The sequence below is a fragment of the Parambassis ranga genome, chromosome 19 (assembly GCF_900634625.1).
Source record: "Parambassis ranga chromosome 19, fParRan2.1, whole genome shotgun sequence".
NCBI lineage: Eukaryota > Metazoa > Chordata > Actinopteri > Ambassidae > Parambassis > Parambassis ranga.
Window position 1 is genome coordinate 85,327 of NC_041039.1, and position 13,595 is coordinate 98,921.

Consider the following 13,595-nt stretch of genomic DNA (forward strand, 5'->3'; position numbering starts at 1 on the left):
CTGATGCCCTGACTCACAACATGCATTGCATGTTTTTTTCTTATAGCAATGGGAAGCATAGGGAGCATAAAAACAACAGATCCCATGGACGCATACCATTACTCCTATGAACGTGCTGCTAACCAATGTAGCTTCCTTTATGTGACTTTGCTTTTTTTTTTTTTTTTTTTTTTTTTTGCTTTGCAGCTAATTTTGAAGTAGACTCAGCTGCATATTTAATAAGGTACATGTTGACATTTCGGTGATATAACATAGAAGCAGAGTAGCTTTATTATGTGATTGTTGCTTGATTTGTAGTTATTATTAAAAGAGTATCATCTGATCGTAGAGCACTTTAGTATTGTGCAAATTTTAGATGAACACCAAAGTTTTTCACTGTACTACACTACTTATTTAGTTAGCAAAAATGAAACCAAAATGAAAACACATCAGGGCAATGCTAAGTCCCCCTTTACTGTTTTGATAGAATTTCATAAGCTGAGCTGCAGCAGGTGGTGCTAATCATCAGCCCTTCACGAATTGATCATCAGTAGGTCTACAGATGTCAACTAGAAATGCATTTCCTGAAGAAAATGCGAGTTTGATTGCTGCAGCTAAAACATTACTTTTGAACGCTGATGTGAAGGATTGCTCTGAATTGCTGGAGAATCTGCTATCAGAATTTAATTTGCTGAAACACGGTTAAAAATCTGAAAAGATTAAGCTTTTAAAAGAATATATTTGAATATTACGAAGGCATGAAAGAGAAACTGTGAAAAACAAGAACAATATGAAGTCTTTGACCTTAAAGAATGGCCTGGAAATGTACCATATGAAAGAGTGAATAGTGAATGAGTGAGTTTGGAATAATACCTTAATCAGGCTGTATGATTTTAATGTGGAACAGCTGAATGGTGGTCAATACAGCAGATACAATTTTTAAAGTCTAAATATAAACAGGATATAGTTCCTCTGTATGTGCACATGCATGTGATTTGAATGCCCAACTGTCCCTATCTGCAGCTCTTCTCTCCCCCTCTTAAGATATTATTTACTTTAAGAAAGAAGAGAAGAGAAATAATACCATAACAGGCTGTATGATTTTAATGTGAAAAAGTAGTAAACAGCCGAATGATGATCAATATGACAAAAGTCTGATAAATACACAGAATTGAATTACATGCTCCTTTTTGTCAGCCCATCACCATGGTAACACCTGCCTGCCTGTGTAATTAAAAGTTTGTAGATATCTGTAGCTGAAAGCATGTGGAACTAGTTACATGTCAAAGTTGAAGGTGGTTTTAAACGCTTCTCCATAGACTTGAGTGTTAAAAATAATGCAGAAATTGCTTATTATTTTAAATATGATCCTTTTTTGAAAAGGTTGACTACTACATTCAGTTTTTTTCTTTCTTCTTAATCAGTGTTTAATCAGCCACATCAGGATTGTCAAGAAGTGGTTTAATCTGGAACTTGTCATTTAACAGCCCTGTGCCCACTGTCCTCAAAACATTTTTGTTGACCAGTTGCACACTGTAGTGCTCTTCTTCTTTTCCTTTGTATACATACAGGAGCCAGTCCTTAAGTTCAATAGCCCTGAATAAAAAACCTTGAGCTGATTCTAAATAATATAAAAATAAATATGAAAACCTAACCTTAGTGTTGGGAGCCAGTTCTCTTAGTGCTTCTCTGAGGTGGATAATCTTGCTGGAAGAAAAGGGTTCTGTAAACCATGTGTTATATTGATGATATAGATGATATATTCATACAGTGCCTTTTTTTACCTACCTTATCCCCCTACCAACCTTGCTCTTTGTGTAGAATTGCAGGGTTCGCGACTGATGTGTAACTCATTGTGTATCAGTTCTTCTATTTTCCACTCCTAACATGGTGGGTCAAAGCCATGGAATGGTGTTCACAGACAATGGAGCAAGTTTCACTTCCCAGGACGAATCCAACATGGGACTCTCCATGGCTGCTAATCACCTTGAGGTAAGCCAAAATGGTGATGGCCATCAACAGAGGCATTTAAGAGGACATACAGCTCAGCAGTGGAAAAAGCTACATTAGTGTAATGTCATGTTATCTTGAATTCAGTCAGATCTTGCAAGGAGTCTGTTCATATCCTCCATTCAGCTTCCGGTCATCTGGCAAATGGATATCCATGTCAAGAGCTTCATTGTTTGTGAGCTCTTGCAGCAGGAACTTACCTCGAATTATAATTGGCACATCACATTCCAGTGGGTCAACCAGGATGTTAATCCATGCAATGTTTCTCCACTGGCCCCACTGTGAAGGTAAGATCCCAGCCCAACCTTAAGCTGCATTGGATGAGAGATGTTTTGTCACTTCATTTGCACGGTCTTCTTGGTGGAAGGCCTTCAAAATATCAGGGTGGTGATGCTATCTTATGAAGCCACAAATTAAATGTAGCAAGCATATCCTGTGCTCTTTTCAGGAGGTAAACCGGCCAGCCGCTGTTGGGAGTGGCTTGTACTGTTTTTGATGTAGAAGTTACATTTCATAAAATCTTTGACATCCATACCATACACTTGTGCTTGAAGCTTGTTGTTCAACAAAGGCATTCAACAATGTCTTTGTTGAGGTTGCTGTCTTTGAACAACAAAACACAAAGAAAACAGGCTTAAGGTAACTAATACTGTGCAACTGTTGAATTAGAAATCCGATCATCTGTCATGTGAATGCACTCAATAAGTGCGGGAAGCACCATACTGAGAACAGAACTCAGGAAGACAAAGGCAAGCAGCTGGACCTGATGGTATTAGCTCCAGGCTCCTTAAGTCGTGCACAGACTGTGGATTTATGGAGCATTTCTCTAATCCAAGCCTCAAGCATGGGGTGGTACCACAGCTCTGGAAAACCTCCTGTGTGGTACCAGTGCCGCACCACCAAGACCTTAGCAGCTATAAATTGGTTGACACCCTCACAAACCAACCACTATTCGTGAGAGCCTGGAACTTTGTGCCTGACCTGCTCACCAGTAGTATGGGTGCCCCTCAAGGGGCTGTCCTGGCCCCTGTCCTCTTCACCCTCTACACGCTGAACTTCAGGCACAACAATGACGACTGCAGAAGTTCTCTAAGTACCTGGGTTTTTTACCTCAACAACAAACTAGACTGGACTCCTAACACAGTTGCACTGTACAAGAAGGGTCAGAACAGGCTGTACCTTTGAAGTGAAAGGGGCACTCCTGAAGACCTTCTATGACTCTTGAGGTGGCATCAGTTATCCTGTATGGTGTGGTCTGCTGGAACAGCAGCATGAAAGAAAGAATGAGGAAGAAGCTGGACAAAGCCATCAGGTCAGCTCTGTCCTGGGAGTGAGGTGGGTGACAGAAAGCTCCTGGCAAAACTCATTATTGCTGGACAAGTTCCCCCTCCTGCAGGATGCCCTGGAGAGCCGCTTCAGTGAGAGACTGCTCCACAGTGTGTGAAGGATAAGGAGGTCTGTCTGGGTGTCCAGAGGGATATATATTCACCAAACAGATGTTAGAGACTGTAAAGCTAGGATTGTACCTTTTAAGTATTTCACTATATACAAAGTTTGTAAAGTATAAAAAAGAAGAAATGAGACACATTGCTCTTATTCGTATAAAGAGCTTTAAGTCAACCGCCTGTCTTGATAACTAGGTGCCAACTTTTCAACATCAATGACAACCCAGGTAGAGTCTAAGGTGCAACAGTCCAGGCAAACAGCCCACATCTTACCAAAATCTAGCTCTCTAAGGAGGCGTAATGCTTCTAAGGGATCCTTGTGGCTGATTTAAGAAAATGTACTATCCTGTCTGGAAGTTCACACATGTTGAGACAAACTTTTTCAACTACCCCGTTGTCTCCCCGAGTTGGTTGGTGAGCGAAAGAGGAATCAATAATTGGTCTCAAATTAACCATTTATTGAATGAACATCAAGTAAAAGATCAGATCTGAAGATGTGTATGATCAGGAGCCTGGCACACACACATCTGCCTTTGTTCCCTCAAAATACATAGTTGTTTACCTCTGCTAAATTGACCATTTCCTAAGCCAGCTCTGCCAGCCCTATAAAACACATACAGTTAATGTATCACCTTAACACATATATATATATATAGATATATATATATATATCTATATATATATATAGACTCACCCTTAAGGGGGCTCCTAAAATGATATATGTATATAATGATATAATGATATACAGATTATATTCAAACTAATCAAGTTTACTAACATGAATACAAATAACAAACCTAAAATTAAAGCTGCAAGCAGCGATGACGGGCCCTCGCAGCCCTTGCGGTCCGCGGGACCAACAGCCGCCGCCTCTCCTATCGGCCCACAACCTCTCTCCCAGCTATACCGGCACAAGCTGTGGTCTGCAGGGCAGAAGAGTACAGCAAAACACACATGTAGAAAAGACAGGTCCTCCGGCCAGTAGGTGGCGCAGTGACTGTAGCATATCGGCATGTCAATCTGTGCAGTGTCTGATGTTCAGCATGACTGTAAAGTTTCAGCCACATAGGAGGAAGCATGTGGGGGATACAGCCAAAAATACATGTATTTCCTGTGCGTTGGTGAAGGGTCAACTTTGTGGCAGCGCCACGGCCAGACCGTGCAGCGAAGTGCTGCGTTTTCGATAACTTTTGGTCCCTAATGCCTTAAGAGTAAGCAGGCCAAGTTTCAGGTGGATCGGAGAAATCCTGTAGGAGGAGTTTGTAAAAGTGCGGGGAGTGAAAACTGCAAAATGGCACAGTTTTTTCAAAATGGCGGACTTCCTGTGCGTTTTAGAGGACACCTCCAAGAGACTTTTTTTGTTGTCTAGAGGTGATACATATGTGTATCTATTTTCGTGTCTGTAGGTCAAACAGGGAAGCAGATCTCATTCCAGGGGGCGCTGCTGAGCTATGTGGCCACGCCCACATGTGACGATGAGGTGATATGAAAAGGTGCACAGGGGCTGATGTCATGATAGAGTAAGAGGCAGGTAGGATGAACAAATCTAGAAACACAGCAGCTTTCTCTATGGTGGCGAAGGGTCACCTTTGTGGCGATGCCCCGCCCACACGGTGTAATATCGAGCTGCGTTTTTGATAACTTTTGCTTAGCCATGTCTTCAGAACCAGGTGACAAAATCACAGGTCTGTCAGAGTATTTCCCTAGGACGAGTTCGTTCAAATACGAGGTGTGGAACATGGATAATCAGCCTGAACACAATTTATACCGCCAGTTGGTGGCGCTATGAGAGTTTGTGGTCATTAGCATATCAATCTGTTCAGAATGACAGGCTCAGCATGCCTGATTTTTTTCATCCACATCGGATAAGTATGTGGGAGATACAGCAACAAACACATCCATTTCCTGTGCGTTGGCGAAGGGTCAAATTCGAGGTGGCGCCACAGCCAGACGGTATGACGAAGTGCTGCGTTTTTGATAACTTTTGGTCCCTGACCCCTTAAGGGCGAGTGCACCAATTTTCAGCCGTATCAAACGATTCCCCTAGGAGGAGTTCGCAAAACTGCGGGGTGTGCAAATTGGAACTTGGCGTGGTTTTTTCAAAATGGCGGACTTCCTGTACATCGTGGAATTTTCGTCCAAGAGGCTTTTTTTCTTGTCACGAGGCGATACATCAGTGTACCGAGTTTCAGGTCTGTAGCACTTGTGGTGAATATTTTCACACTTTAGGGGGCGCTGCAGAGCCATGCAGCCACGCCCGCCAATGGTGACAGTGTCAAGTAAAAATTTTAGTTGGGGGACAATTTTGGGTAAAGTTTGGTGAGTTTTTGAGCATGTTCAGGGGGTCAAAATCGCGTCCAAAGACGTGGGAGAATCATAATAATAATTCCTTGCATTTCAATAGGGCCTTCGCACCACTCGGTGCTCGGGCCCTAATAATAAATGCTTGCATTTCAATAGGGCTCTTGCACCTTTCGGTGCTCGGGCCCTAATAATAATAAATGCTTGCATTTCAATAGGGCTCTTGCACCATTCGGTGCTCGGGCCCTAATAATAAACGCTTGCATTTCAATAGGGCTCTTGCACCATTCGGTGCTCGGGCCCTAATAATAAACGCTTGCATTTCAATAGGGCTCTAGCACCATTCGGTGCTCGGGCCCTAATAATAAACGCTTGCATTTCAATAGGGCTCTTGCACCATTCGGTGCTCGGGTCCTAAAAATAAATTCCGCATGGTTTATATTTTTCAAATTAACCTAACATAAGGCATGTAAACTAGAGCACAACTGGATCAAACATATGTCCTTGCTTATTCAGACAAAACAAACATTTTTCACTGTACTACAATAGGACTGCATTTTATACATAAATATAATTCTTTGTTAGCAATGATAGTGCTTTCAGATTTCAGTAAGCAGCATAAAAGGTTGTAATTGTGTACACACTTTGGACAACTAGTCATTTTGATACCTGTGTGATGGTCCAGGCTGTGGGCATTAAGTGAAGAGAGAGGCTGAATGGATGATAAATATGGATGAAAAATAATCATTCCCACTTTTTACCCTGTATTTAACTCAAAACCTCAAAACTTCAGTGTTGTTTAATAATCTTAACGGTAAGACCTCTCACTCCTTCGATCATTCACGCTGCTATACACAAACACGCATTGACGTACGCTATCAGGACAGAGTGAGACCTCTCTCCTTCTCTCCCTGTCATTCCGTTTGGAGACCCAGAGGTGAGCTGTCCTCCGCACCCCCTCCCCTCCTCTCACGGCTTCTGTACAGCAGCTTCTCAGCATCAGGGGCGCCTGCAGCTGCAGGGGGCACTAATTTGCCAATTCTCCACACAATGATCTATAATATACATAAAAAACGGCCGCACAGATGATATTTTTTCCAACTGCTCGTGCCACCCCCTGTGTGATGCGGGAAGTCTATGGGACAAAAATGTCCACGAACAACACGTAAGGGAAAAAAAATGAAAATCCAGTGCTGTGCAAAAACTAATAATGCATTAAAGTCAATGTTGTTACTAATGCCCATACAGATACCTAGACTTTATATTGGAGAAAGACCTGTCTTTAAATTTCATGTTTCATGAATTACGCACCAAGTTGAAATTAAAGTTTTTACTTGAATTTGTGCCTAGTTTAGTTCCGATCTTTAGATTCTGTGTCATTCAAGGAATAAATTACAAAAACAGCTAAGGCTGATGGTTTTTATTTTACAATATAAACTCAACACTGACCTCAGCCCGTAAGTCAGCCTTTTGTATGTAAAATGAAATTTTCTGGTACAATAAAGGTTAAAATAAATAGTTTAATATAACCACATAAATACATTAATAACATAAATAATATAATTAGATATATGGAACTACTAAAGGCACAACCAGGCAACTAACTCTAATAAAACAGCTTTTGGTGTTATTATTCTTTATGTGACTATGGGCATATAACGTAGTTTATCTCAGCTGTAACTGCGTTTCACCTTAATTCGCCTAATGGTTTGCTGCGTTACCAGCTCCGTCTATGTTGAATTAGGGTTCGGAATGTTCCATTATCAATAACGTTGACCGTCTTGTCTGTGCAAATATCCGCCATTTCGGGTTGTCCTTCAACAGTCTATATGTGTCAGGCATTGCGCATGGAGAGGAGGAGCGGGCGGATCAGCTGCTCTCGGTGTGTGTACATGCATGTGCGCATATGTGTATGTGTGTGAACGAGAACGGGAGAGAGAGAGTTGCGCAAAGTTGAATGAATGGAAGGATATTATAAAATTGCGTTGGTGAAAAAAACAAGCAATTTGTGGCAGAGGGTGTTGATTATGTGGCGGCCTGCCACAAATTGGTCTATGTGGTTGTATGTCCAGTATATGGCGGAGGGGGGGGGGGGGGTCAGTGGTTTTAATGATCAATACCAGTTAATAGTCCTCCTCTCCATCACTACAAAAATCTCCTGTCTCTCATTTAGTGGAGCAGCATTGCCCCTCTTAAAATTGCTTGTAAAATATTCTAGTTAAAATTGTTAGTGTCACAGGACACAGCCAGGTAGTCAGTGTATGTGCCAATACCCACCAGCCACAGCTTGTCACTCAGTAAGAGACTGCACAGCGCTGTAATTGCCGTGATTGGTTGGTTTGGTAGCAGTAGCAAAGTATTTTCGCTATTTCAGACTAGTCACCTCATTTAAAACTTGTTGACTACAGTGATTCTGGACAATATGTATTTCAAAAACAAGATGCCTTCTCTCTTAGTCACTGAAACAGGAAGTGCCAGAGACTTTCACAATGCCATTCATTGAAAAAACTCTCCCCTACTCAAACCAACGCAGCACATCTGCAGCTGCGATAATGCACGACAATGCAAAGGCATTTATACTCTGCTTCTGCAGACAGGCGATGGTGGTGTTGATTGCGTCAGCTGGTGAGGGGATGTAGATGGCGACCACTATGGCAGACCTAAAATCCATCTGTATATAATACGGGTGCAGTTCGGCTGCCAGCAACGCTATGTTTGGGCTACAGAGACATGTCTTCACACAGGCATGTTCAGGATTGCACCTCTGCCCATTCACATACAGCACAATCCCACCGCTCTTCCTCTTGTGTCAGTCATGTCAGACTTGCACTGTGTCTCCTCTTTCTTGCCTTCACCTTAATTCCAGCCCCAAACCCTGTCTTTTCCTCCACTGCATTGTCTCTGTGTGTCCCGTTAAATTTCTTTCTGAGACCTTTGAGAGGATTGTCTGCAATGGTTGAAACTTCCTTACCCTATTATGTGAATCAGCAACAGTATTCTCTAACACTTGTTTTATACATATTATAAATGTAGGGAAATTATTATCATGTAAAAGGTTAGATCAAATATAGAGCAATCCTATTTTTCAGATTTTTTTAGAAGAATAAAAATCTGTCTTAGATCTGTTCCTGCAGTTCTACTTAACTTAACAAATGTCTAAAAACATCATGCACTTGTTCTTACAATGATGGCACAACCTATTTGTGTTTTAGATTCTGTGAGTCACCCACCAGTGATGTGGAGATGCGAACTGGTCGTGGTCGAGGAAAAAGGATGCGCCCCAGCAGCAATATGCCATTGAATGACAATAACAGCAACTCTTCAGACAACAAAGGCAGCAGCAGCAAGACACGTGGTGCTGTTGCAAACAGCAAAAGCCGACGAGGAAGTCAGTCAGCCAGCTGTGCCGAAGACACTAAGGCTAGCCCACCCTCTGCAAAGAGAAAGACCAAACTTGGCTCTGATATGGAACCTACCTCCAGCTCAGAGGACACTAAAGCTTCAAAGCGCATAAGAACCAACTCAGCTGGAGTTGGGGCCCCTCTGACTGGAGTTAAAAACAACCCCTTGCCACAGCCTGACCGGACATGCTCTTCCCCTGTACTTATTGACTGTCCCTATCCCAACTGTAACAAAAAATACAAGCATATCAATGGACTGAAGTATCACCAGGCTCATGCCCATAATGACTATGATGTTCGATTGGACCAGGATGTAGACAGTGAGTATGGAGATGACCTTGCCCTCCATCATGACCCACCCTCCTGTAATGTCGCTGCCATCTTCCCTGCTCGCTCAACTACACCTAAGGGGCGAGGCTTTGATGTCCCCTCCCCCTCGTCAGACAAACTGGTATCTAAGGGGAAGAAGAAAGCAGGCGATGCTGAGCCTGAAGTGACGGACGGTGGGGAAGACGGGGCGAGTTTGACTGATGAGGCCAGTAATGAAGGGATAGATGACAGAAAAGCCAAAAAAGTAGTTAGTGGAGGTAAATCTGAAAAGCTGACACTTAAAGGCCTAAAGCAGGCCCGTGCTGTGGCCCAAACTGCCCCTAGAGTCACCTCACCATTCTCCCTGCAGGCATGCTCTCTTGCACTGGGCTCGGTTGTACAGTCTATACCTAAGTGTCCCCAGGTGAAGAACATCCAACCTAAACCCCCTCCTCTTGCTGACCCCAACTGCAGCCCATCTATTGGAAAAGACAAGAAAAAGAAAGACAAGAAGAAGAGGGAGGGGGGAAAGGAGTGTGATAGTCCGAAGGGAATGGGTAAAGCAGAGAGACCAGAAGAGGGTAAGAGCTCATTTTCCGAGACATCAGATCCTTTGCTTAATGGCTCCACAGAAGCTCACCAGAGCCGGCTAGCCAGCATCAAAGCTGAGGCTGACAAGGTCTACAGCTTTTCCGACAATGCGCCCAGCCCATCTATCGGCATGGCTAGTAGGATGGAGACTGGGCTTGTGGGTCACATCAGTCAGAATGGAGCTGACAACACATCAATCAAGACAAGCAGCCCTGCCTACTCTGACATCTCTGATGCAGGGGAGGATGGGGAAGGGAAGACAGAGGGTTTAGAGGTCAAGCCTGAGCCAGACCAGGGAACACGTGAAGTTGCCAAGAAGGCTATGTTTCCTCCTCAGACTCCTAGTAAGGAATCACCATATTACCCTAACTACGACTCCTACTACTCCCCCAGCCATTCCGAATCCAGCCCTGCAGCAGCATCAGCAGTACTGCCTCATGTGGAAGAAGCACAGGTGAAGGTGAAGAAGGAGGAGGAACCAGAGGTAAGAGACGAGGGGAAACTGAAGACAGAACCTCCTGAGGAGAGAAAGGCAGAACCAGGGCCCCAGCAGCCATCAGTTATCCAGCAGCGCTCTAACATGTACAGCCAGCCCCTGTACTACAGTCAATACTATGTTCCCCCCTACTCTTATCCCCCTGATCAGGCCTACCACTCTCACCTGTTGGCCTCTAACCCTGCATACCGACAACAGTATGAGGAGAAGCAGAGGCTGTCTGATAAGAAAGCAGAAGGCAAAGAGCAGGAGCCTGGTGGGAAAGAGGAGTGGAAACAGAAATCCTCTATACCCCTAACTCTGTCAAGAACTCCCAGCATCACAGAACTCACTAATAAGGGAATGATTAACCCAGTCAAACCCAGGGAGCACATAGCAGCTTCAGAGCAAATAAAGTCTGTTATTATTGCAAAAGTGGAGGACCCAAACACACAGACTGATAAACTGAAGATCAAGTTAACTGAAGCAGGAAAAGAAGAAGTAAAGCCAGCAGTGGAAGCAGGCAGGCCTGCAGGTATAGAGCCTGCTATGTGGTACAGACAGGTAATCAGATTTTTTTATTTTGTGATGCATATGTTTTAAATGTACAAAACTATTAAACAATAATCTTCTTTGCAGGAGCCAGACTCACGTATGTGGCCCTACGTCTACCCCAGCAAATACTCAGAGTCTCCTAAATCCCAGGAGGAGGACAGATGGAAGGAGGAGAGGGAGCGAGAATGTGACAGGAAAGTGAAAGAGGAGAGGCTGCGAATGAAGGATAGTGTCCAGAGAGAGGAGGGAATGGATGGAGCAGAGGGTAGGACACAGCTGCCCCTAGAGGAGCACCGAGGGGGAGGGAAGGAGGCACGCCCCCCACATATGCAGTTTCCCTCCTCCCTGGCCCAGCACCAGGGCTATGTGCCCTACATGCATGGACCATATGGCTACAGTCAGGGCTATGAGCCCAGCCACCCTGGGTACAGAGGAATGCCCTCTGTCATGATGCAGAACTACCCAGGTAAGAAAAGAAGGAATCAGATGCTTTCAGATATTTTGAGAAAGAGATTATTTTTCATGCACCATAACACTTTTTACACAGTTTTTAAACAAAGTTTTTATGATAAAGCCAAGAAAGCAGAAACTCCAAGAGTTAATGTTGATTGTAACCTTTATTTACATGTGCAAGTCTAGGACCACAGAAACATTAATACTGCAAACAATCAGTCAATAAACATAAAAAACTGTAAGCAAGCTCATAAATAGTTTATTATTTAAACAATTTCCCTCTGGGATTATTAAAGTATCTAAAATAAATAAAAAATAAATAAAAATATTGATACGTCTATGATAATTTTTGTCAGGTTGACAAATTACAGCTATGGCCAATTGGTCCTTTTTAGTGAATGCAATATCTTCAATTTGTACTGCCTAATACAGCAGCATTCATTAAAGATTTTTCTTCTTTTTCAACTACTTAAAAGTCTGCATGGAGTCTGTTTTTACATATGAAATGATTGCATGTGATACTGCAACATGATTGCATTTTCCTCCTTTCTTTTGGACCAAAAATAATTGAAAACGGTAATCATAATTCATTAAATCACCATGTTTCTTCCAGGATCATATTTGCCACCTGGTTACTCCTTCACCTCATATGGAGGGAAGGTTGCTACTGGAGAGGACGGGGAGAAACCATCCAGATCCAGTCCCACAATAAAGCCACCCAGTGAGGCCAAAGCTTTGGACCTTCTGCAGCAGCATGCCAGCCAGTACAAAAGCAAATCCCCAGCCATCCAAGACAACAAGACCTTGCAGGACAGAGACAGAGACAGAGAGCGAGAACGAGACAGAGAGAGAGAGGGCGACCGGCCAAGATCTACACCCTCCCTGTGCATCCTGCCATCCCACTATCACCTGGGATACCCTATGTTGTCAGGACAGTATGACCTGTCCTACATCTCAGGTGAGACTGGTATGCCTTTGATATGACTAAGTAATATGTGTATATTATGTATGTGTTTTTTCTCCCTCCCTGCCTACAGAGGGAGCATACTCTTTGTGATCCGGGTACAGCTTGCTGAGGTGGAAGGTGATGATTGGAGGAGATGGATGGGCACTGAATTTAAAAACCTTCGCTGACAGCTGCCAGTCACTCTTTCTCTCCTCTCCAAGTTGTTGTGATAAATTTAGACTGAGTAATTAGATTGTGTTAACTTTGATTTCTTTTCTTTTTTTACTTTACCTAGAGTAATTGAATTTAAGTTATTATTAGTAACCTGGCAAATTTGAGTAGGGGTAAGGGGCAGGTGAGAGATGTGTCTAAAGACCCTACAACAACTGCCACTACACTAGTGAATGATATAGTTAAGTCTTGGAATGAGATGTCAGAGAAGACAGTCACTAGAGTCCTGCACAGGATTGGATTAGGAGGTTGCAAGACCAAGAAAAAAAACACCACTGCAGAAAATCCAGACTGAGGTATGCTAGAGGCAAGCTGGTTACATGTACTTGAAGTGTGTCATTTGGTCAGATTTAACAGGAGGCAGGAGAAAAAAAGGAGAGTTCCTATAGTCAAGAAAGCCGTAGCAATATAATGCTATAATATGCGTTGGAGATGCTTAAGTGCCTCTGGAACTGGGTACCTGACTACCTAAAGCAGTAGTAGAGCCAGTAAAACTGGGTCTTGGTTGTCAGTGTCAGCGGCAGTGTTTCTTAATCTGTGGGTCTGGGACTGGTACTGGGCCGCGGAAAGATTACAACCGGGCCGTCTATTGACCTTTGCCTTGGCCTTTGGGCTAGTCAATATTGTAATTTTATGGTACTGTCAGTGTCAGTCCAGGGCTCTAAGGGCGAGCTTTAGGGCGACTTAATGTCTCAATGGCGTAACCAAAAAAATATCAGAGGTCGCACTGGTGCGACCAGCCAGTCCATATCACGATCTAAACCAGTCACAGATGGTAAAGGGTGGGACCCCCGCACAGGTTAAAGACCTTTTGCTGCTGAACATTGGCAGAAACAGTCTAGTAAACATGTTTGAAGCACAGGAGCAGGATTATGTTACTTTTTGGTATTTTACGGTTT

At 43.3% G+C, this 13,595-nt stretch overlaps 1 protein-coding gene across 7 annotated transcripts in view; it reads left to right on the forward strand.

Moving 5' to 3' along the window:
• Positions 1 to 13,595, forward strand: part of LOC114452708 (zinc finger protein 609-like) — a 46,730-nt gene that overhangs the window by 27,219 nt on the left and 5,916 nt on the right. For 6 of the 7 annotated variants that reach the window (XM_028432208.1, XM_028432209.1, XM_028432212.1 and 3 more), the window contains 3 exons: positions 8,948 to 11,075; positions 11,151 to 11,532; positions 12,133 to 12,486. In XM_028432208.1, coding sequence (XP_028288009.1) covers positions 8,948 to 11,075; positions 11,151 to 11,532; positions 12,133 to 12,486 — 2,864 coding nt within the window. The remainder of the gene's footprint in view (positions 1 to 8,947; positions 11,076 to 11,150; positions 11,533 to 12,132; positions 12,487 to 13,595) is intronic. The other variant, XM_028432210.1, reaches the window with a different exon arrangement.